The sequence below is a fragment of the Brachyistius frenatus genome, unplaced genomic scaffold (genome assembly GCF_029030835.1).
Source record: "Brachyistius frenatus isolate BFR_SWC_R1_liver_20210118 unplaced genomic scaffold, ASM2903083v1 Contig_35, whole genome shotgun sequence".
NCBI classification, from domain to species: domain Eukaryota; kingdom Metazoa; phylum Chordata; class Actinopteri; family Embiotocidae; genus Brachyistius; species Brachyistius frenatus.
Window position 1 is genome coordinate 228,355 of NW_027210634.1, and position 22,719 is coordinate 251,073.

Below are 22,719 nucleotides of genomic sequence, written 5' to 3' on the forward strand. Positions count from 1 at the left end.
TGTTTACTGCCCATGCAAATTATTTCAAATCGGCGGCAGATCTGGTCACCTGTCCGTCCTGCGGGGCAGTTGGTACACACCACCTGTCCCGTCTCTGCAATTTGGGCACAGCTGGTGCGGTCTGGGCAAGGGCAAGGATGACAATCACCGGGCGTGCCAATCAAAGCGTTGCCATAGTAGCCATCCAGGCAGAGCTCACAGGTCGTCCCGGCGGTGAAGTCGGAGCACTCGCACACACCTGAAACACAGAGAGAGGAGTGTAACAATTGCGCTTTCACACCACACATGTGCACCTGCTGATAAACGCTCGTGTTTCACATAAATACACCACAGACGGTGCAGTTTCCATCACTGCCAGCAGAGGACGCTGTGTCTCTGACCATGACTGCAGCTGCTCCACACAAACACACTCTTTCATTATTCACAGCCCAATTCTGTTTAAAAAAAGCAAAAAACAAATTTCCCCGCAGCCCGCCGTGGAGAACAGAAGACAACTAAATTCACCCGACCGTAATTGCTTTGGGAAATATACGAGCCAAATGCAGTCCGAAAGACCTTCAAGAAATACAGCAATTCCCACCAAGTGGGAGGGATTACCAATTCTATGATGTCCCCAAAAACAAACTGTTGTATTGAAAGCCTAAAGAAAATAACTCGCAGCTTTATAGCACTTTAAAGGATTTGATCACGTACGACGTGTTGATTTACACGTATATACATCGAGTCCCTGATGAATTCCTTTCACTTTACCGAGCAGATTTTTCTCTCTTCGTGCTACATTTCAAATCTAATACAGGCAGGGCTGAATATTATGACACGATAATCACAGAAAATAACCACAGCGGTGAAGAAAGTGACATGATGTGTGAGTATGCTGTCTAAAAATCCTCTGAATAAAACAAGCCGGTCTCCTGACGTACGTCGGTGACCTGCGGTGGCTCCGACGTCACACAGAGACGGAGACCGTATGTGGACCCACATATGCCCTCAAAACCCTCTCTGTGCCGGCACAAATTGTGCAACAGCAACGAAACTGTGAAAATTTGACGTAATATAATGTGGCATTCTAATTTAATAACTGACTGACTAAAGCTCACAGTACACCACAGAGTAATAAGTGTTAACATTGTTGGAAAAACCACACACATGAAAAACACCCCCAACTGCTACAGTGCTTACAAAGTTCAATTTGTCATTAAACCGCAATGAGCCGACGTTCATTAAACTTTAATGGCAACATTTATGCATTTTATGCCTTAAAAAACCCCATAATAGCTGCGTTTGGGTTTCTGTGCGGAGCTGCAAAAATATATTTACTCTTGCTGCATTACTTATGTTTCGCTTTTAGTATTCTAAAATCAGAGAAGTTACAATAGTTTTATCTTTTTTTTTTTTTTTAAATGTCAGAGTTTGTCAAATTACTTTGGCAAGAGGGCTGATAACAATAATTGAGCTGATTTTCTAGAGGACGCCAATAAGATCTCAATGCATAGCAAATATTCTGCAGGCATATGATTTTCACAGAGCCCTCATTAAAATGTCCCGTCACTCCCCCCCATAGCCTACGGTGTGATTCAGCAAGAAGCTCTTCGTTGTGCATTTTTAAACCAGCTCACACCACACCAGTATTGGAGGTAAGAAATATTCTCGCCTCTAGTTTTTTTTTATGTGGTGGTGGAGGGGGGTGGGGGGGGGGGGGGCACTCACTGCAACCAGTGTCTACCATCCCTAAATAAAAGCCCTGTCAACCGGAAACCTGCGAGTCAAGTAGGTGAGATAGATTAAGGGCTAAACTGATCACAAAGTCATTAAAGGAGGAGCAATTATCCCGAAGTGTAGACTTCTGGGTAAAAAAAAAAAATGATCAGATCTCCGGCGAGACGAGATGACTGATACATTCAAGCATGTAATGCCAGTCATTTAAGCAGAGTGTTTAGTAATAATGATTGTTCCCAGCATAAAGAAGTGAATCTTTCTTGAATTTCACAAGGCATTACAATGACACTGATGGCGTGAAGTGTCAATCCCCAATGAGCCGTAGGAAATTTAATGGGAGCCCAAATGTGCTGACTTTACCGAGTGTGAAGATGACTGAGCGTGATATGAGGCAAAGGGGAGCCACCGAGGGGCCCCCTCTCGACACCATTATCATTCCGTCGGCTCCTCGGAAGAAAAAGCCGCCGGCACGCATCACCAGACGTCGGCCGAGAACCTCGCACGATGCGACATTCCTCGTCGTCATGCTGATCACCGTCACTTCCTAACATCCCCGAAGAATAATTTGATCAAACGAATCAATGACCGTTCATTCAGCCTTAATGAATTGGGATTTCTGTGAAGGCTCCCTGTGGAGCCGGCGTACTTTGAACCCTTTGACGAATCCGCACAATCTCGCTATTCTGCCTCCCCCCCCCCCTCCACCTAACACCCCCCCCTCCCCCCGCCAGCTACGAAGCGCTGCACTTTGACGCTCCGCTCTCAGCCTGAATTCTGCTCGTCTGTTCTGTGATGGCAAAGCAATATTTCTGTATGAGAAACAAGTAGTCTAGAGGTATATATATATATATATATTTTTTTTTTTTCTTTCCTTCTTTGCAAAAGGAGCCTCTCCATCATACACATCACACTCCACAGAGCTCCTTCTTTTCTACCGCTGCTTACTCTACCTGCTCTTCATCCCTCCACTGCGCTTCCCTCATTGTACTTCTCTCTACAGGAATACATACACATCCAGGACTAATGCATTTCATCACGTTGGCCACTTGTGGAGGATAGGAGTACGTCTGAATACATCACTGCGGGGACACAGACAGGCTTCACCAGCTATACCCCCTGTTTTATTTGATCTCTCTCCCCCCCCCCCCACTACTTCCTCTCATTCACCGTGTTGATACTTCAGCATCATTCCGCGCCGCTCTCACACAAAGTGCCACGAGTAGCTCCTCCAAAGATAGCGCTTCTCACTGTTTGCCGTGGCTTGTAATAGCTTCCAACACCAGACGGAGACAGACAAACCCGAGGAGAAATGGATTTGCAATACGTTTTTTTTTTTTTTTTTTTTTTTTTTTGGTTGTTGTTCAGGCTGAAGATCAGGGCTCACCTCGCTTCCGTTGTTACGTTCCTGCCTCCAAAAGTCTCCAGATTTATTTTTCTGACCAGATTGGGTTCCTAAAGAGCCTCGCGCAGTCACACGCTGCACCATCTTGGGAGGTCTTTCCGAGAGAGACGAGCGAACATGTGCGGGGCCCCTCTTTAAGACGTGCGAGGCCACAAGTAAAACAAGTAACGCGGGTTCAAAGCAACATGTGGCTGTGAGAGTCATGTGAGTGTTTAGGCTATCTTTCAGTTTGCCACACAGCACAAAAAAAAAAAAAAGGTCAACAAAATAACATTCTTCTCTGTCTTATATAAGCAAAGATTCCAGCTGGGATGTAATGTCCCACGCTTTTTCAGACCTGCGTTTTCCAGGAGGCTTTTCTCCTTATTCCGCTGGAACATTAAAAAGCTTCTGGCCAAGGAAATCTATTTACTAATGCATGTGAGCACCCCTGTTTTAATGAAGGAGAGAAGGAAATAAAACAGAAAGCCGTCGACAGAGAGAGAGAGAGAGAGAGAGAGAGAGCAAATTTGGTCTCAAGGCCCTTAAGGGTAGGAGCCGGGTTAAATCTGCTGCGGTACTCTTTGATGGCGATGTTGTTCTCTAATTTAACACAGATATGCTGCCATAGTGCCCCGCCAGAGCAGATGCGGTGCGACGGCGGGGTCTGAATGAGGGGACTGCTGCAGAAGGAGAGAGAGTGGCAGAGTGTTGAGGGGGACGGAGAGGAGGGGCAGTATATTTCTGTCCAACCCCATACATAATGTGTGCAATACGGATGACCGGGGAAATATGTTTTGTCATACTGTGACTGTGGAAAATAAATGCATCAATTTCAGTTTTTGTGTACAGAGGCTGTCAGCCAAATTGTTATGGCCGTGGCCCCCGGGGTGTTAGGGACGGGCACTCTACCAACAAGCGGCTGCAGCTCACGTTGTCTCCGGGCCACCTCGTCGTTATGGAGGAGCTGGAGTTATGGTATATTTTAGTCGGCGCAAATGTCAATTCATGGAACTGCTCAAACAAGCTTCTGGATAATTATCGTGGATGAGACCGTGTTTGAATATTTTGTTCAATTATCCAATTCATTTAAAACAAGTCTGTGACTTTTATCGAATAGATAAAAAGCAAAGTTCAGACCAAAGACATGATTAGAACGTCGCAGGAAAAAGTTGTAGAAGTGTGAACTGGTCCGTCTCGGCTCGATTCAAGCCGGCTGACGTCGTGGCATGCGACTCAGTTTGTCAGGTCACGAGATTTAAAAAAAAAAAAAAAAAAAAAAACATGGTACGTCACCTCTTACAACAGCCAATCAGCTTGTAGCAAAGTCAGCTGTCACCTCCTCCTCTAAACAACGGAACTGCTCCAGAAAAAGACGAGAGAAATAAGACAAAACGGGACGTCATCTTGTCTCAAGTTCACAGCATACATTTGCATACGTCCCCAGGTATTCTGTTGATGGCTCCAAATATATACTTTTTTACCATTTCATTGAAAAAACAAACAAACCGGCAACTGTTTTACGATGCTACATATTAGGTCGAGCTACAAAAAACAACAACCTGAAAATACAGATAGTCGTTGCGATGGAGATTTTTCACCATCTCGTCTAGTTGCTTTGTGTAAACCAGCAGGCTGGAGAATTGCGAAAAGCAACACATTTCAAACCATCTTGTTGGGAAACTTTGCTCTGAACTGGCTTCAAATTGCAATATGTGGAATGGCATTCAGTGGAGACAAAAATATATTTTCATCTTTTTTTCACCATGGTAGAATTACTTCTCAGAACGTTGGTCTGTTATTTGGCTGGTGCACCTCTTTTTGGCTGAGGCTGAAATATCTTGACAGAAGGGAAGAATTTTAAAAGTACATTTTGTGTGTTCTTGTACCGCCAATAGTTGGGTAATTTGGTACATGTGTGATGTTCCCCTCAGGACGAACTAGTGTAACTTTGACGGTTACTTTCTGTGTAGTATTGTCTGGTTGTTCGGTTCAACCTGGAATCACGCCAAAATGGGAAATACACCCATCAGTCCATTACAAGATATCAGTTTCACGTTTTTTTTTACTTTGATGTGAAAAGTATGTTGCTTTAAGGTTCAGCCACCACAAACCATTTTCAGTTTCAGTATTTGGATCATAAGAATGGCCTTTTTCAACACACTCCCAATTGTTGGGGCAAAAGCACATTGTTACATAATAATTAATCCAAATTAATTAACATGCAAAACACAATCCTTGGTTAATTTGGAACAAAACTGCAACTCAATATTTTTAGTTAAAAAGCCATACACAATCAAAAATGACAACGGGTTTGTTTTTAGTGAACCAAGACATCATTTGATTAATTTCTTCTCCCTATCAATGGCTCATTGTTAATGGGAAATAATAAAATAATTATATTAAAAGCTCATTAGCTGCTCGCCCATTGTACCATCTCATGTACAAAAAGGTTTTGGGGCATTTCTATTATGTGACAGGCTTAAATGTTCAATTTTATGAGGATTTGAGGCGGCGGATCGATCGGATCTGACTGATCTTAATTTGTGTCTCTAAATCCACACACTGATTGCAGCGGGATCATTTGCCCGGTTTATAGACTTTACATTAAACCGTGTTTTCAGGGCGTACTTCGGATTTGTGTTTCACCTTGTTCCTTTGAAGAAGGCCAGCTATAGTGAGCTACATTTTGTGCTGACCACCTGGATGCAGCATGTGCATCCAGAATTTAAAAAAGCAAGTCTTTGTGTTCCTTGTTCTGTTTCATAACAGCATATGCTTGTTTCTCACTTTGACATTTGTGCGGGGCCAAATTTTGTAATAATGCAAAGTGGTTTTGCATAGATAAATGTCACGCCCTCTGCAGCCTGGTGGAGGAGGTCGGGAAACTTAAGCTTTTTTTTTTTTTTTTTTTTTTTTTTAAAGTCCAGGTCTGTTAAGGGGGAAAAAAACACCAGGGGCTCCTGCAACAAAATACATAGAAGTCGGGTTAATAAAGGCCATCAGCCAGAGTACCTGTCTCATTGCATCCATTACGGGTACAGATGAGCAAATGACCGAACATATGCTGCTCAGTGCAGTGCTCATTAGAATGCTAAACTGGAAGATACTGTGAGTCACTCTTTACCAACAAAGGGCCACTTTTGGAATGAGACAGAGGAAGCCGGGGCGTGCATTTCCCAAATGCCTGCTTAAATGCCATCTTCAGCTCTCTGAGGTCATTAGTTAGAAAAATCTTTGGGAGAAAGTTGAGGCAGAGAAACTGATACAGAGTGAAGCTGGCTCTAGCTGCGGTTTATTCAGCCCCCTAATCTCTCTGGTGGGCTGTATTTGTTGCAGGCTAAGCCCTAAAATGCCTGGTCTGTATCTGCGTGATGGGATGTGAGAAGAGACAGTGAGCGGGGAAAGAGAAAGTGAGCAAAAATGCAAAAAAAAAGAGAAGATGGATGTAGTCAGTTACAATGAATCTTTCCATGTAATTTCGACTGCTGATCCCATTCGGCACGCTTTACTTATCTCCTCGCAACCAGCGCATTTATATCACACAAAAATAAACAGACAGATAAACAATGTGCGCACTCTGTCGGCCTGTCTTGGTTTCCAGTCAAACTGTCAGAGAGTGCTGATTTGAAAAGGTTTTGACCTTTTTCCATGATGAAATTAGTTTCGACAAGGAACGCTTTGTGCATTGCCAAAATGAATGAATATCAAGAATATCACAACCTAAAAACAGCTGATATGAAAATAAAACCTCTGGAAAGTACTAAACTACACAGCATTTTATGTTATACAGCCGTTTTCACAAGGTAAGTAGTACTCCCCATGAATAGTAAATGGAGTTTAAGGAGAGCCTCTTTAAAGTAATTTAGAATTCACATCGGGTGGATGAGGGAGCTTTTAAATTCAGACAACCAGAGAGAACCTCCCTCATTTCTCTCTGAAGATGTAAGTATAAGTACCATGGAAGACTAACACAGGTCTATTAAAAAGTGTCACTGGCAGAGGAGCTCAAATACAGCACCCTAAATCTGAAAACACACTGGTGCTGTAGAGCGTCACGACAAGCGTCAAGTGCCGCCTCTTGCAGCCAATAGGAAGCGTCGCGCAGACAAAAAAAAAATGGATGTGTCAACATCCACTTATTAATCTTGATTTGTCATCTGCGAAGCCGTTGTCCCTCCGGAGCTGTGGTTCGCCAGGCATCATCTTTGCAATTGTCCTAGTAATGAACTGATTGTAGGTTGGGATCAAGCAACAGTCAACGGCGACGTCACCCGTTGGTTTGTGAACGGCCGTTATGAAGCCTCGGATGTTGGCCGGCGCCATCAGGCTATGTCGGAGCGGTTTGGAGCCAGCAGTGACCATATTTGGATGATTTGTGGGAGGAGCCAGCGGTGACTCGATCTGACTGGAAACCCAACTTTACTACGTCCCGCCCACCGGTAGCTGTAACCTGACTGTGCCACCGGCCTATCAATCAAGCAGACACGCCCCCCTCCCTCCCCCCCAAACACAACTTTTTAAAGCTTATTTTCTCACTTATAACGAGATTATTTTCAAGTTGACCGCTAAAAAGCTAATGATAAGGAGTGACTTTAGCTAGCAAAACCGAAATAACTTTGTTAACTTTGAATTTGATGGGACTATTTCAATGTGAGTCTCTGGAGCCGGGGGCTTTTTGGAGCCAACCTCCAGTAGCCCTCTGTGGTATTGCAGCTTAAGGCACTTAAGCATCGGCCTCATTTTTTGGACCAGGAAGCTTCAACCACTCTTGTATACAGTCCGTGGTTGGGATTTTGTGTCGTTGTAGCTCAGGATTTTTCTTGATGTTAAGAGAATCGAACTGCTGCGGCAGCAGAGAAGAAAAACTGCCAAGGGGAACTACAAAAAAGCTTCTCCTTTTTAAGTGTTTTTTTTCAGAGACACCAAGACTGGAAACAGGACAGAGGAATGAAGTGTTGTAGGGTGGGAGGTCGATGAGTGCTGGCGATCGACGTTGGTGTATTTTGACTTTAGCACTCAGTATCCAGCAGAGTGTGGGGAGCATCATGTGTTTAATTTGTTTCGGTAATTAATGAGCACTCCTCTACTCTATGGGCTGCAGAGAAAATCAAGTGTCTCCATTTTATCTATATATTACAATCATCTCTCTTCCTCCCCCGCACAGCTCTTTCAGCTTATAAATTATGGTCTGTGCCCAATTTTATGGAAGGACTATATGCAATTACCACAGTGTACATGCTGTATAGGCACATGCCCGGCTCAGTGGTACACTGAAATTAATGTATGTTCACAACGATGGAACCACATGCAATACACACACTTAAAAAAAAAAAAAAAAAAAAAGATTGTATCTGAAGGACATATGTTTGACTTCATCAACCCTGCAGCATCAGAGCCCGGCACAGATCGCAATTTGCTTGTTCCACCACAAATATTAACATTTCCAATCTGTTGTGTTGCGCTACGGCAAGTAGAACAGACACGACCCAGAGAGTGTTAATAAATCATGATTATGAAGCACCATTGGCTGCGGCTTCCCACGGCAGCCAGTGAATAAACTCCATCCCAGTTTTTGTCTGTGGGCACACCCTGATGATACAAGTCATTGGGTAATTATACAGCAATTAAGATTCTGATAGAGGGAACAGCAGGTTGGTCCGCCCTCCTGGAGACAAATTATGAGCGCGGTGTCTCGAATCAACTTGCTTTCATACTTCCCCTTGACCTGAACCTAAAGATTCACGGAGAGCTTTCTGCTGTTTGTTTGCCTCCTAATTTCTTTTACGTCATAATGAAAGCCAGCAGGCCTTCAGAACATGACATGGCACCATCATCTATTTGAAAAAGAAAGCTATTTCTATTCAACGTTTCAAGAATGTCGGCCCAAAGACACGACACACGAGGCATTTTTGATCCATCACTCAGAGGACATATTGTGTCATATATTCAACACTCGCTCATCATTTACATGGCGCTTCAGCCATGTGTATATATTTTTTTAAACATCCTGAAAAGTGCTCGCGCGTGTGTGTGTGTGTGTGTGTGTGTGTGTGTGTGTGTGTGTGTGTGCGTGTGTGTGTGTGTGTGTGTGTGTGTGTGTGTGTGTGTGTGTGTGTGTGTGTGTGTGTGTGTGTGTGTGTGTGTGTGTGTGTGTGTGTGTGTGTTTATACTCTTCAATGGTCTGTGGGGATTTGTCAAGAGGGGGAACTATTAAGACAGTGTTAAATTGCTAAGTGCTGCTAAGCTCTACCTGCTGAGTGTAAACCAAACCCACTTTGATGTTAAACAGGTAAACAGGCTCAATTATAGTTCTCCTTCCAGCTCAGAACACAAGCAAAGTTTGTGTTCGTGCAGCCCTGAAAAATATTGACACTTTCAATCTTCTTTAAAAAAAACCTGATGTTGATTAAGCGACGTAACTCGGAATACTTACTCAACAACGTTATAGCTTCCCCTTGCTCCATGTGCACTACTGTGCTGCGCTCCGTTCGTACGCAACAGGAACAGACTCTTAACTTTTTGATCGCACCTGGTATTAATACAAAAGAATCGTATGAAGACAAAAAGTTCTGGAGGCGGTGGCAACCTGAGAAGATTCAGCAGGGAAGGGAATCGTGGCTGCAAAAAAAAACTAAGTCAAGGTGACTGGGGAGAACAGGTGTAGTCTTAGCTGAGAGGAAGAAGGAAGCAGAAGACAGCGAGAGGCTGACTTAGAGGAGTGGAGTGAACAAGAAGAGGCAGAGAGAGCAAGTGTGTGTGTGTGTGTGTGTGTGTGTGTGTGTGTGTGTGTGTGTGTGTGTGTGTGTGTGTGTGTGTGTGTGTGTGTGTGTGTGTGTGTGTGTGTGTGTGTGTGAGAGAGAGAGAGAAAAAGGGAAGGAGACATCCAGATTGAGAAAAGACATAAGAGACACCGGAAATCTGCAAGCAAATTAGACATAATTAGCCGAGAGGCAGTTAACAAGTCTAATTAGGGGAGAAGCAGGCAGGCAGGCAGTGATACCAGACTTGCTTCCGGACCTCAGACACACAAACTAATTCGTAGAAACACACACACACACACACACACACACACGCACACACACAGAGTCACAAACACACAGAGTCACAAACATAACACACACTCTCAGCCAAAGCTTCAGGCATCCCTTAACTAGGTCAGATCTCTGAGACTTTAAGTCGGAGGGTAGGAGGGGGAGATGGGTGGGAGAGGAAGAGGGAGATTGAGGGAAGATAAAAGATGGAGGGTGGGACCTTGGATGGGATAGTTGTCTGCTCTCGGTGAGATGGAGAGAGTTGTTTAAAGCTGTGAGAGCGAGATAGGGTGAGAAAGACTTGGGGAGAGAAGGGAAAAAAAAGAAAAAAAGAAAGAGAAGCATATGGTACACACTCCCAGACACACACATATAAATAACTGCATTGAGGTTGACTTGTTTACACACCCAACAGCAGGTGTTTTACTTCTGTCATTTATGGGGCGTTGCGTTTCGGATATGAATCTGAAAGAATCCTGTAGCTGCTGTTATTATCTCCCATAAAAATGTCAGGTGCATTAACTACAAACTTCAGCCTTAGCTGTTATTATAAAGATTAGTTGTGTGAAATGAGGATATTGCTGTATTAACACAGCCATCCAGTACTCAGTTTGAGTGATAGCTTGCCAATGGTCCTGAGGGATGACTGAGTTACGTTCCCTTGAAGCGATGATGACTGAATGTCAGTTCCAGAAAGACACAGAAAAATGCTTTCAGTCAAACAGCCGGCATCTCTCTCTGTTCCCGCTGCGCTCTCAAAGTTCTCGGTGACAGGAAATACTGTCTCAACAACCTCCGGTGATCCCTCGGCTCATAGAAAATTGACTGAATGTTGGGAATGACTTTATTTCGTAACCAGCAACTTGGATCAGTTTTGTATTTTTCGTATTCTCTCAACTACACATAAACTTTTCCAGTAAATGGTAAACGCGTTGTGTAACCATAGCCACAACCATTAGTGATAGTACTGAGCTAATGTAATGGAAGGCTTTAAATTCTGCCACATTGTCTTTGTTTTACTCGAGCTCCAGTGTGGTAAAAAGCCATTTAAAGGAAAGGAAAGCTGTGATGCTACAACATAATGCAGTCTGTGGTTCTGGTTCTGATTTACTTCCCCTCTTAGAAGACTACTTCAGTGGTCTAATGTGTTTTTTCCTTAAAGTTGGGGAACTTTTAAAAGGCAAAGTTAAAAGTCAAAGTTGCTACATCAGCCAGCTCAGATATCCTGACTGTTAGTTCCTAATGTGGTCCAGTTTTCAAAAGGCCGGTGGTTGATTGGATCAGTTGGAGGGACTCTGTGCCTTGGTGATTGCCTGTGACTGCTTGTGATTGGTTGTTATTTTGTGGGTGGGGTTATGTTTAGGGAGCAGGTACCTGACAGTGAAAACTACAGGTCAGACTGTGCGTTCCTCTGGCTGATCCATTCTAACAACAGCCGCTCCAAAAAAATGCCCCTTTTCCCATAATGCAACTTGATAGCCATCTTTACTTACCCACTGTTTAATATCATGTAGCTCGGGATAGATGTATGATTGGTTGTGTGAGGATTAAAAACACGGTGTACTGAAAATATAACACTATGATTACCATATTTGGGTTATTTAGCTTGAATTCTTTTGATGTGAGGAATATGTTTGCAGAAACTTTTGTGATATGTTAGTCAGACATATCACAGCTCGTAGAAAATTTAGTTTCTCAGTTGTAATTAGGACTTTGAAGTTGATGTAAAATTCCAAAACAGAAGCTCTGATATGACACGAACGTGACTTTCGACCCTCCCTGCCTGGAAGTCGTGCGCCCTCTGCAAACTTCCCGCCACAACTTTGTAACTCAGGCTTTCTGTTCCATATTTGTACTCTTCCGGCTTAAGCCGAGATACCCGGCGATATCTGCTGAGATATTTTCTCAATTTTAACCAAGGTCTTCCAAAGCCACAGAGGATATTATACAATTTTTTTTTTTGACAGGCTGTGGCGCACTCCCCATAACTAGTATACTGACAGGGCCATGTGCTGTGAAACTGGTGCAGTTTGATTTTTAAATGTAAAACATTCTGTTCTGGATTCATGAATAAACTATGGCGAGATTTTTTTTTTTTTAAAGGCTTTTCTGCTTCAGCTGGACTCACTGAAACGGAACTGTTGCTGAACAGTTTGTCAGTGGAGCAGCATCAGAGTCATTATGCTTTGCTGACATTTTTCAAGATTCGTCGTTTGAATCCAGTTTGTGCACATGGCAGGTATAATGCAGACGTTCCGCTTATTACCGCTCTCCGGATGACAGGTTCCATGCTGGTGGCAGTTGCACGGGACGCAGGTCGAGAGGGGCCCTCGGCCGGGGTCTTCGCGGGTGAATCCCGTGGCGCAGCGCTCGCAAAACTGGCCCGTAAAACCCGGAGGACAGGAACAAGACTCCACCCACGGAGCTGGAGGACCGGCCGCAGCGGAGGGGATGAAAGCCGAGGTCAGGGTTACCCCCGCGAGCTGCGATGTGTCTGGAGAGAAAAGGAAGAGGAGGTAGGTGGGAAGAGCTTTGTCATAAAACTGATGCTCACGAAGGTCAGCAGTAAACGGATAACTGTTGTCTCAGAGGCTGTTATTGGGGGACTTGGCCTTCTCTGAAATGAGGGATGTGTACAAATATATATGTGTGTGTGAGTGTGGGGATTAGGGTGTGGGGGGTGTGGGGGGGTGAGGTCCGTGCGTCCTCGTTGGACTCTGTATCTCGTGAAGCAGTAGGTTCTTAGCATTTGTTGCAGCGCCGTCCCTCCTTCCCTCCCTCCCTCCCTCCCTGTCTCATTATAGGTTGTGCTTAAAGTTTACAGTCACACACACACACACACACACACACACACACACACACACACACACACACACACACACACACACACACACACACACACACAGACAATACACAGATCCATCCACCCACACGCCCATAAATGCCACGCTCAATGCTCACTTGCGCAGACACACGTGCCCGCACGAGCCCACACGCGTACGCTAGTCATCCAGGGACTCTTTGATATAGCAAATGAATAAATCACTGCAGCAGAGCGAGACGAGGAAGAAAAGGAGACAGGAGACTTGGTGGAGGTATGTCAAACGTGCAGTTCCTGTGGGGGGGGTTCCCAGATCCCGCTCTCCTCTCATGAATAGGGATGAGGCGAGGCCATCCTGAACCGAATCCCTCTCACCTTTTTACTCTCTGAACCAAAGCACAAAAATGACTTTTGTTCCCGGTCCACTTCTGCGTCGTTTGTGATGGAGGGCGAGGTGGATGGATGGATGGGTGGATGGATGGGTGGATGGATGGATGGGTGGATGGATATACAGATGGGTGGATGGAACATGCTGTGCACATTTGACTATGTAACAGTTGTCAAATAGGAAATAAACCAAGTGTGAGCGAGCGGCCGCATAATGATCCGAGTGGAAGAAACAGTGAGGAAACGCGGGAGAGGCTGGACCTTGACTTCTCATGATCCAGCCATTCTTTCAGCAGTGATGAAAGCCAGTTCATTTGCACCTCTGAGGGATAATCAGCAGGCAAGCCTGTCCTCTTCCCTCTGCACGGCTCGCCTTCGCCTCTACCCTTTACTCTCCGCTAGCGCCTGAATTCTATTAGCTCGTTTAACGCAGGGGAAATGTGCAATTAAGAGTTTTTCAGATACCCAGGCTTGTGTTTCACTTAATTAAATACATTTTATTTAATGCCACGCTGTGCAATATGTCTCCATCACTGCTTTTAAAAAAAAAAAAAATACATTTTTTTGTAAGAAATCTTCTCGGATCAGTTGAGATTTTTCTGTCGCCCTGCAGACGCTGATGATTTAGCCCCCTTTAGATTGGTGTACATTAAGCCATTAAGCCATTGATTTCTCAGTCATCTAATATTTTCTATATGGCCTTGCTCTCCGTTCAAAACTCAATCTTTTGCGGTGGAGAAAACGAAAGGTCTTTACTCCTGACGGCTGTCAGAAAGGCTGCCTTTTACAGCCCAAAGACACTACTGTCATTAAAATAGTGCGTTGGAAGAGACTCTCTGTGATGCGGAGAGGAATTTAAAGAGCTAAAGGAGGATGTGAGAGGCAGAGAGGAGAAAGATGAGTGGACAGCTTTATGGCCTTTTTGATATTAAAGTTTGTTGCGCAGCCTGCAGCGATAAGGGCACTTCTGACACCGTCTGAAACCGAGTTTGAGAGCGATCGCAAACCATTACTGGAACCCCACCGCCGTAATGTGCAATAGATGCAGCGTAAACTGTGCGCTTGACTTTGGTAGCACGTTCATGTGGGTGGGCGGGTACCGAAAACAGTTTGATGGCATGACTTCGCCTCTGTGTGTGCGTGGGCGTTTGTGCACGTCCCCTACACTCAAGAGTGTGTCACAACGCCTGCACTGAACAACTAATTCAAATGGTGCAAGTAAGTACGAGAGAGCTGGTGGTTTTGGCCAGCTGTTCTGTCTTCTCGGTGCTCTAATCCACCGTAATGCATCTCGGATGCGGACCGTTCATTACAATGCAGACTATCAGACAGAGAGGGAGGAAGGATGTGATAAATTAAAAAAAACATTAAAAAATTGTGAACATTTCAAGAACTTGTTACAAACATCTGGGATTAAATGTCCTGGTTTTTTTGTGTGGTTTTTTTTTTTTGCAGAGCCAGATATGGAACAGTTGAACTATTCCCTCAACACAAACACTGACATTGTTTTAGCAACAATCTTTTATGCTGCTTTAACAATTTGTGTCACTGTCTGATTCAAAATGTTGTTTATTAATATAAAAGTCTTTGAAGTAATTCGGTGGCACATTTGGCTGGTTTTATTGGGAAAAAGCCTTGCAATCAACAATAGTGTTAAATCAGGTTTATTTTGTGTTTTCGAAGATATGCATGTACCCAAAAACATGCTTTTAGGGCAGTGGTTTTCAACTTATAATGTTTAAGGGTACAGAATTTTGGATACTTCGCTTTTATTTTGAAGGACAGGTGCAGTAACTACCAAAACTAACGTCACATCAGTAGTTAGCTTTCATTCCTGCGCTTATAAAACAGGTTTAGGATTACAGACGTCTGCTTTTTTATTTAGTTATGATGAGTGTCTTTTTTTTTTCACATTTCTCGCAGTTCATTTAGATTCTTGAAACTTAACCAGTTTAAACTTGTTTGAAAAGCACATACTTTTTGATTTCACTGGATTTTTAGCCTTATTTGCGCACTTGTTTCAGTAATTGGTTCATTTGTAACAGTGCATGAAGACATTATTGGTATTTCTGTGAAATAAATTAAAATGGCTAAAAAAATGTATGAATTTAATGACGAATGTCGAAAGAGACTTGAAAGAGGTACTGTATGTCCCAGTGTAAAGTCAATAATATTAGAACTTATTATAATAATAATAGGTCAAAAATAATGCATTGGATGAATTTGTCAGCAAGTATTTGTGCAATCAGTCCATATAAATGACTTGATAGTCTAAAAGACAAACATCCATACAGCAACAGGTGTAATAGAGGATACAAATAATCGTGTACATTAATTTCAATGTGTAGACACACTAATAAACACACACTCACAGTTGTGTCCTCCAGCATTGCTGATTTTGAGAGCTGTCAGCTTGTAAAGGAGACGTTGGAAGTGAAAGGCCGACAGTGCAGGTTTAAACCTCCTCTCGTTCTCATCAAGTCTGTGAAAGAAGACAGAGGACATATCGTTTACAGTGCATTTCTGCTGCACATGCATAAACTATGATTAAAAACCAGAAACATTGCATTTTAACAGCACACGTCGACATAGAACAACTGAGTAAATTTGTTTGTGTGGAATCTTTGTGTGGTATTGACAACTCGAGCGCTTTTAAAGCGATGAAATTATCCTCCACAACTAGACAGATAATACTTTTTTTTATTTTTTTCTAAGGCACTACCAGTAGACACATACAGCGCACGGACAAAATGTAAATGTGCTGTCTTCAGCACATATTCAGGGTCTTGATCATTGAGCTTTGCCATCTGCTGAAGGATGTTCTGCAAAGCTCGGCAGTGCAGCTGACATCTGCCTGTTTTACTCCTGGTATCATGCCTTCTTTCCATCTTGGTGACAGGTGCTGTGTCAGCTCCACACAGGTGATGTTATGATATTTCTCTTCCCGCCATTGTGTGAAGATCCCTAAAGTGAGGAGCAGCAGCATTCAGGGATACTATCATTGGGAGCTTTCTGACAAATTAAAGAGCTGCAGTGGCAAAAAAAAAGACAAGGAATGTGTCTCCTTCTGTAGAAAGAAAAGAAAAAAGACCAGTTTAATGGAGTTTTCACAAACAGGAAGTACCAGCAATGTTTGGTGAAGCAAAAATAATGAATGCTACTTTTGGCCCCAGTGCTTATGTAGCTCAAAAGACGGAAGTATTGTTTGGATGGTTTTTGGTCTACTGCATGTCTAATAACAAACAAACTTCGTCTGGTGTCAAAGTTAAGCATTGATTCTTGATTTGTGGAGGGGCCGTCTGCAAAGTGCTTTGCTCTCAAATAACTGTGCATAGTCTTGGTAGACTTAAAAGTTTGGTAGCTTTATCTCGCAAATTTTGCACCTTATTTTCATGTATTTTTCTAGAATACTTTCAACTTCTTGACGGCTGTAGTATTCTTTGCATTTTCCCATTTGTCTGCAGCCTCCAATGTCACAGCGCCACACACGTTTTACAGTAGTCTGGTAGTAACGTTGTCTTTCTCTTACTTTTCTTTGTTAATGGCATTTGGCAAATAGCTTTTAGGGGCATTACCGCCACCTTCTGGCCGTAGAAGCAAATTACTAACAGGTGCACATAAAATCAAAAGAAATGAGACGAGTTGATAGTCGCATAAACTATTTGATTTTTCATATATTAGTAACTACTGAGACGGTGAGTATGTTATACATTGACCCTGCTAAGCATGTCATTGAGCTTGTTAGAATGCAGATGTTTTAGCAGATGTTTTTGTTATTTGTAGCTGATGTTAGCATTTAGCATTTGTTGCAACTTTTAAAATGGACATTTGTTGAAAACCTGGTTTTAAATGACAAACCATGTAATTATCGACTAGAACTTAAGAAAATAAAGTGTAAGGCCTTTAGTTTGTTAACCATATCAGCCTGAGTCAGGCCTTTTCATGTGCGAGTATTCAATGGCGTCTATTTTATTAGGTCAATTTTTGTCAGCACGACACTAACTCACTTTCTGAATGCTTTATTTTGTGCATGGCCGGGGTCTTAGCTTTCACATTTACAACCTTGTGTGTGTGTGTGTCCTGGCTTGCCACACACGCACTCTCTCTTGGTGCGGCCTGACATGTAGGCATAGTAATAAAGAGAGGCAATTACAAACTGGGCCTCAAAGCCATGGTAATGGAGCTGGTCAGACAGTGATAAGCAGAGTGTGCATGAAAGTGAACAAACTCCCAGTCATGCTTTCCCCATGGAGCATCAGTGTCTCTTTTAATCAGCACCAAGCAGAGCGAGGAGAGCCACACTGTAATTAAGCCCACTCCGCCGAGGATGAGTGGAGATCATCAGGAGAGAAACGCCCAAAAGAATAGCGGCCCCACACGCCGACATGCGCACAAAACACGAGCGCACACAAATAGCCTCAGAGAGAGAGGACAGATGGAGATACAAGGTGAGAAAGAGAGAGACGTAAACAGTGTGTGAAACTAAGAGGTGATAAGGTACTGAGAGCGAGAGTAAGCAGCGACCACACAGATGAGTTCAAGTTAATAAAAACGATTACGGGCGCATGGTATTAGTCTATTCTAATTGTGCCAATCGGCCATTGAATAAAACACATTATTAATATCACTAAAACATAATGTAAAAGAACGGACAGCGATGTTTTCTGCTCATGAACCAATTGGTTTATTACGTTATTGGCCAACATAGGCTGTAAAGACTTGACTCAATATTAGCCTGTGTTATTTAATGGTTCTGATGCTATTGTACATTATCACATTCTAGATTTTCATTATTCAAATTCGTGCAGTCATTGATGTGATTAAATTTGATTAAAATCGGACTAAAAGTTACTTTTTTTCTGAAATTTTGCTTGTTTTCTGTGTCGGTTATGAGGTTGTTGTAAGTTACCCTAAAAACCTGACAAATTTCAGTCATTAGACGGACTACTCTTTTGACAGATATTTCCTTGGTCGACCAAATGTGCAGTATATAATCCATACATTTGTAATGTAAGTAGTTCCAATAATTCATTCTCAAACAGCCTTGATATCCTTGTAAAAAAGTGTTGTTAAAGTAAGTACCACTCTAATAGGGTTTGTGGCCTGGGACTGTAGGGGTTAATGTATCATAAATAAATCATAGGTTTACCCTGGCACATAGTAACCCCATGTTTCTTTGCTCAGTCACCTACAGCAAGTTATTTTTTTATTTTTTTCATTTGGCAGCAAACTCTGCTTTCTGTTCAATATATTTAGTTGGTCCTGATCTATGATCAGAGTCAGTGAATTTTGAAAACATGACAGGAATGTGCCCGGTGCCAGATGGACCACATGGCTGCACAGCTACTAGTGCTCTGCTTTCCTGCCTCAAAGTGAATCGCACCTTTTCACAAGGATTCATACAAGCAGCCTCCGGAAAAACTTCTTCTGGCAGTTAAAACGTGAACAGTTGATCACTTCTGACTCGCTGTGTGTGGGAACATTTATTATTCCATTGTAAAAGGAATGCCAAGCAGCTGAGTGCTTCCTCGTGCAATAAATATTATGCTGATGAACACATACAGCTACAAGCAAGGCCCCGCCCACTAGTTTCGAGGGAACAGAAAGTAAACAGAGAAAAGAGTGGATGCTGCCTTGTATAAGCCATTCACTTCCTGTCATCAATTTCTTCTGCTTGAATCCCCGAGCTTCCATATATTTCTCCTGCATCTAATTCGGAAATGATCTCTGCATCAGGTGGGAACACAAAGCCACTTAACAGGTTAACATATTTACTCTCTGTGAATGCAGATGCTGTCTGTCAAGAGTGATGCAGAGTGTGTGTGTGTGTGTGTGTGTGTGTGTGTGTGTGCGCGCGCGTGTGTTTATACTCATGTTTATTTATGCTTTCACATGCCTTTAGCAAAACACTTAGAAACACATTTTTCCATTTTCAAAACACGATTATTTTTAATGCCTCTGCTGCATCTGATTGTTGTGCATCAAAAAGGCCAAATTCTTTGCGTGTGTGTGTGTGTGTGTGTGTGTGTGTGTGTGTGTGTGTGTGTGTGTGTGTGTGTGTGTGTGTGTGTGTGTGTGTGTGTGTGTGTGTGTGTGTGTGTGTGTGTGTGTGTGTGTGTGTGTGTGTGTGAGACAGAGAGGCAGAGGGCACATGAGAGAATGATCTAGATGATTCAGTAAAGTCCATCTATGCATGTAGCCGAGAAGTGTAATGACATCGGTGGAGAACTTCTCCAGAGAAGAACATTTAATGACAGACTCTGTCCCCGAGCTCTGGTGCATTTCACAGAGAGAGGACCAACGAGCTGCTTCGGCCGGGGCTCCTGGTGCTGAGGGGAAACTCATTATTGGTGCACAGACACCAGAGAGAGGCATGGAAGTATTGGAGGGGACGGAAAGCCACCGACTGCATCCCGGTCGAGGGTTTGCTGGATACTCTGACGGAGCGGGCAAAGACAATGTGTTCCTGTTAGCTTGAAGGCCGGTGTGAATCTGTGCCTCTGCTCCATAATAAGATTACACACAAACTATCGATGCATCCAGGAGCTCCTTGTCAATTTGTAAAGTATAAATATTTTCATAACAAGTTTATCATGTGAGAGGTGGCCTTAAGTCAACAAAGTATAAAGGCCAGTTGAAAAACTGGAACGTGATTAATGATCAATACAAATATAAACTTTAAATTGAATTGTTGCTTTTGACCCGAACAGTCATTCTTTTTCAGGAGAAAAAAAGCTGGTTGGCACGTAAGCAACTAATGATGTTTCCACTGCTTTATAATGGTTAATATGCTGTTTTCATAAGACAAAAAATAATTTGTTTATGCCTTTGGAATTGGACAGTTTTTTGTCAGCCCAGTACGGTCGGTTTGTTACAGCGAACAAACCTACGAATGGCACTCATCATTAACAAGATAACCAGATAGTGAATTGTCATTTGTAATTGTCGTTGCAAAGGAACGTTTCTGTTGATTGTAAAATGGATTCTTTTGGAGAAAGTTTAACGAAGAGAACCAAGAATTTACAGCTACAATGGTTCTGTGCGGCTGAATTTATCGTGTGCAGATGTTACACAGGTTTCCAATGTTCACCATAGTAGCTTAACATGTTAGCATACTAATATTTGCTAAATGTCAGTAAACACAAAACACAGTTGAGATGGTTAAGTCATTATTTCGTCATTAAATACACAAAGTATTGAATACATTTAAATTTGGACCTGATGATGCAAGTGAAGTTATTATAATGCAACCTAAGGGGAACATTAATGGCTGTACCAAATTTCACAGCAATTCATCAAATATTTTTCAAGACATTTCACTCAAAGCTACAAATATCAGCTTCATGTGGGACTTTTGAACGAGTTGGGGGAGATCACCCATTTTGGCAGGATTGATACTCTGAGGACCATGAATGTCTGTACAAAAATTCACGAAAATTCATCAAATAGTATTGCGACCAAAGTGATGGACCAACTCACCGACCGACAGACCAACCCAGAGTCGTCCTACTATGGTTAGCTATATACAAAGTTGGCTGGATATAGCAGTTACAAATACCTGCACAAATATGTAATATAGCAGCTAATTATACATTTGATATATATTTTACACTATACTGATACATTGAGAAGTTGATTCTGTCGTACTACTGTTGCCTTGCCAGTCTGCCTCTCTTCCCCATCACCCGATGCTCCAGTTGAAGTGGACATCTTTGCTCTTATCCATAACGGCAGTTTCAACAAGACCGGCCTGTCCTTTGTCAAATTCGGTTTTCACCACCACCGGACAACATTACAATTGTACTCACTCCTGCCCGAAGTGCCAACAATCATAGTGAGATTCTAGACAACCGACTACCGTGCACAGCCTTTCATTGAAACCACAACCCGATGCTGCAGGTTTACACTTCACAACATCTATCAAATCAAGCCTCTCTTAACTGAGGACTCTGGCCAGCTCTTTGCTCGGGCTTTAATCATCTCTCATCTGAACTAGTGCAACTCAAACCCTCTGGCACGATTTACTGTGAATGCTGCAACCTACTGTACTTTTTCCTTCAGTTTCTTCGAAATGTAACCTCTACCCCGCTTCGGTAGATGTCTTTCAGCAGCAGCAGCCAACAAGCATCCTCCCCATTGTTACCGAGACTGTACGAGTGTGATCTCAGTAGAGGCTCAACGGGACTGTTTTGAGCTAATAGACTGGAACATGGGTCTGTGGAGCACACAGAAGAGGACAATGCAGAGCTCCCCGGCTGCATAACGTGTCCATTTCCATGTGGACCCCTTCAATTCCATTAAACAGTTTGCTATTTTTCTTTGCTTCACTTTAAGTGAGCCTTACAAAACAAAGAATGTTAAATCCCTGCTTAGGAAAGAAGAAGAAGAGGGCTTCCAGGGCTGGCTGCAGGGAGGAAGTTAAGTTGGTCTGTGGGTGCTGGGGAGGAGAATTAAAGATAGAAACACATGGGCAGAATTGAAGACAAATTGCAACAAAACAGTGTGAAGGAGGTGCTGAGTGGGATGAGAAGGATTACTAGCTACAAGACGCCAGGCCAAGTGGGGGAAGAGAACAAAAATAGAGTGAATGACTTAAGCCTGTTTTTGAACAGGTTCCTTGTGGAGACCAGGCCAGCTGCACCACTCCACCCCTGGTTGACAGACCTAATGAGATCTCTTCACAACTATGTCACTGATTAGACTGCCACTTCCCCACAGGCTGTCACACCAGGGTTTCACCTCTTCAGCGCCCCAGTCTGCCTGCTCCAGTCGCTCCTGCCTCTGCATTGACCACTTTACCGTGAAGGGCGAGAGGGAGTTTCAGTCGGTAGTGGAGTGGTGCGAGGAGAACTGTAGGAAGTCCGATGTGGGATAAAAACATCCAGTAAATAATTTTCTGTAAAAGTAGAGGCTTTGGTACAATCCTGCAAACAGCTGAGGCCCACTATCAGCAACAAATGGTAACTGGTCTGTGAACACAGAAGGATCAGTAGAGGTGAAAACAGACTATTCCCTCTTGGAAGGAACTACATATTCCAGCACGTCTGCCTTTTTGGTATGCTGCAGAGGCAGACACTATGAACAGCAGAGACAACAGGTTACGAGAGGTGCAAGTTTTTTTTTTTTTTTTTTTTTCAAAGTCTGTTTCAATACAATACTTGCATACCCAGTATCTATAAAAAATAAAATAAAATAAAAAAAAAAATGTTTTTTTGCTGGTGGCTGTGATGAGGCCCCTTATCTTGATTTCTTGAAGGATGAAGGGTAAAATCTGCCGGCTTCTTGTGGAAAAATCCGGTTTTAACTTTCAGCCGAAGCAAAACGTGTCTGAGGTAGTGAAATTTAGTGGCATCTTTAATCGTGAAATAGCCCTGGATTGT

General features: G+C 43.0%; 1 protein-coding gene across 1 annotated transcript in view; it reads right to left on the reverse strand.

Moving 5' to 3' along the window:
• Positions 1 to 22,719, reverse strand: part of lamc3 (laminin, gamma 3) — a 98,560-nt gene that overhangs the window by 17,119 nt on the left and 58,722 nt on the right. The window contains exons 11-13 of the mRNA XM_069700799.1: positions 15,712 to 15,821; positions 12,398 to 12,625; positions 50 to 238 (exon numbers count right to left, since the gene is read on the reverse strand). Of these exons, the coding sequence (XP_069556900.1) occupies positions 50 to 238; positions 12,398 to 12,625; positions 15,712 to 15,821 (527 nt within the window). The remainder of the gene's footprint in view (positions 1 to 49; positions 239 to 12,397; positions 12,626 to 15,711; positions 15,822 to 22,719) is intronic.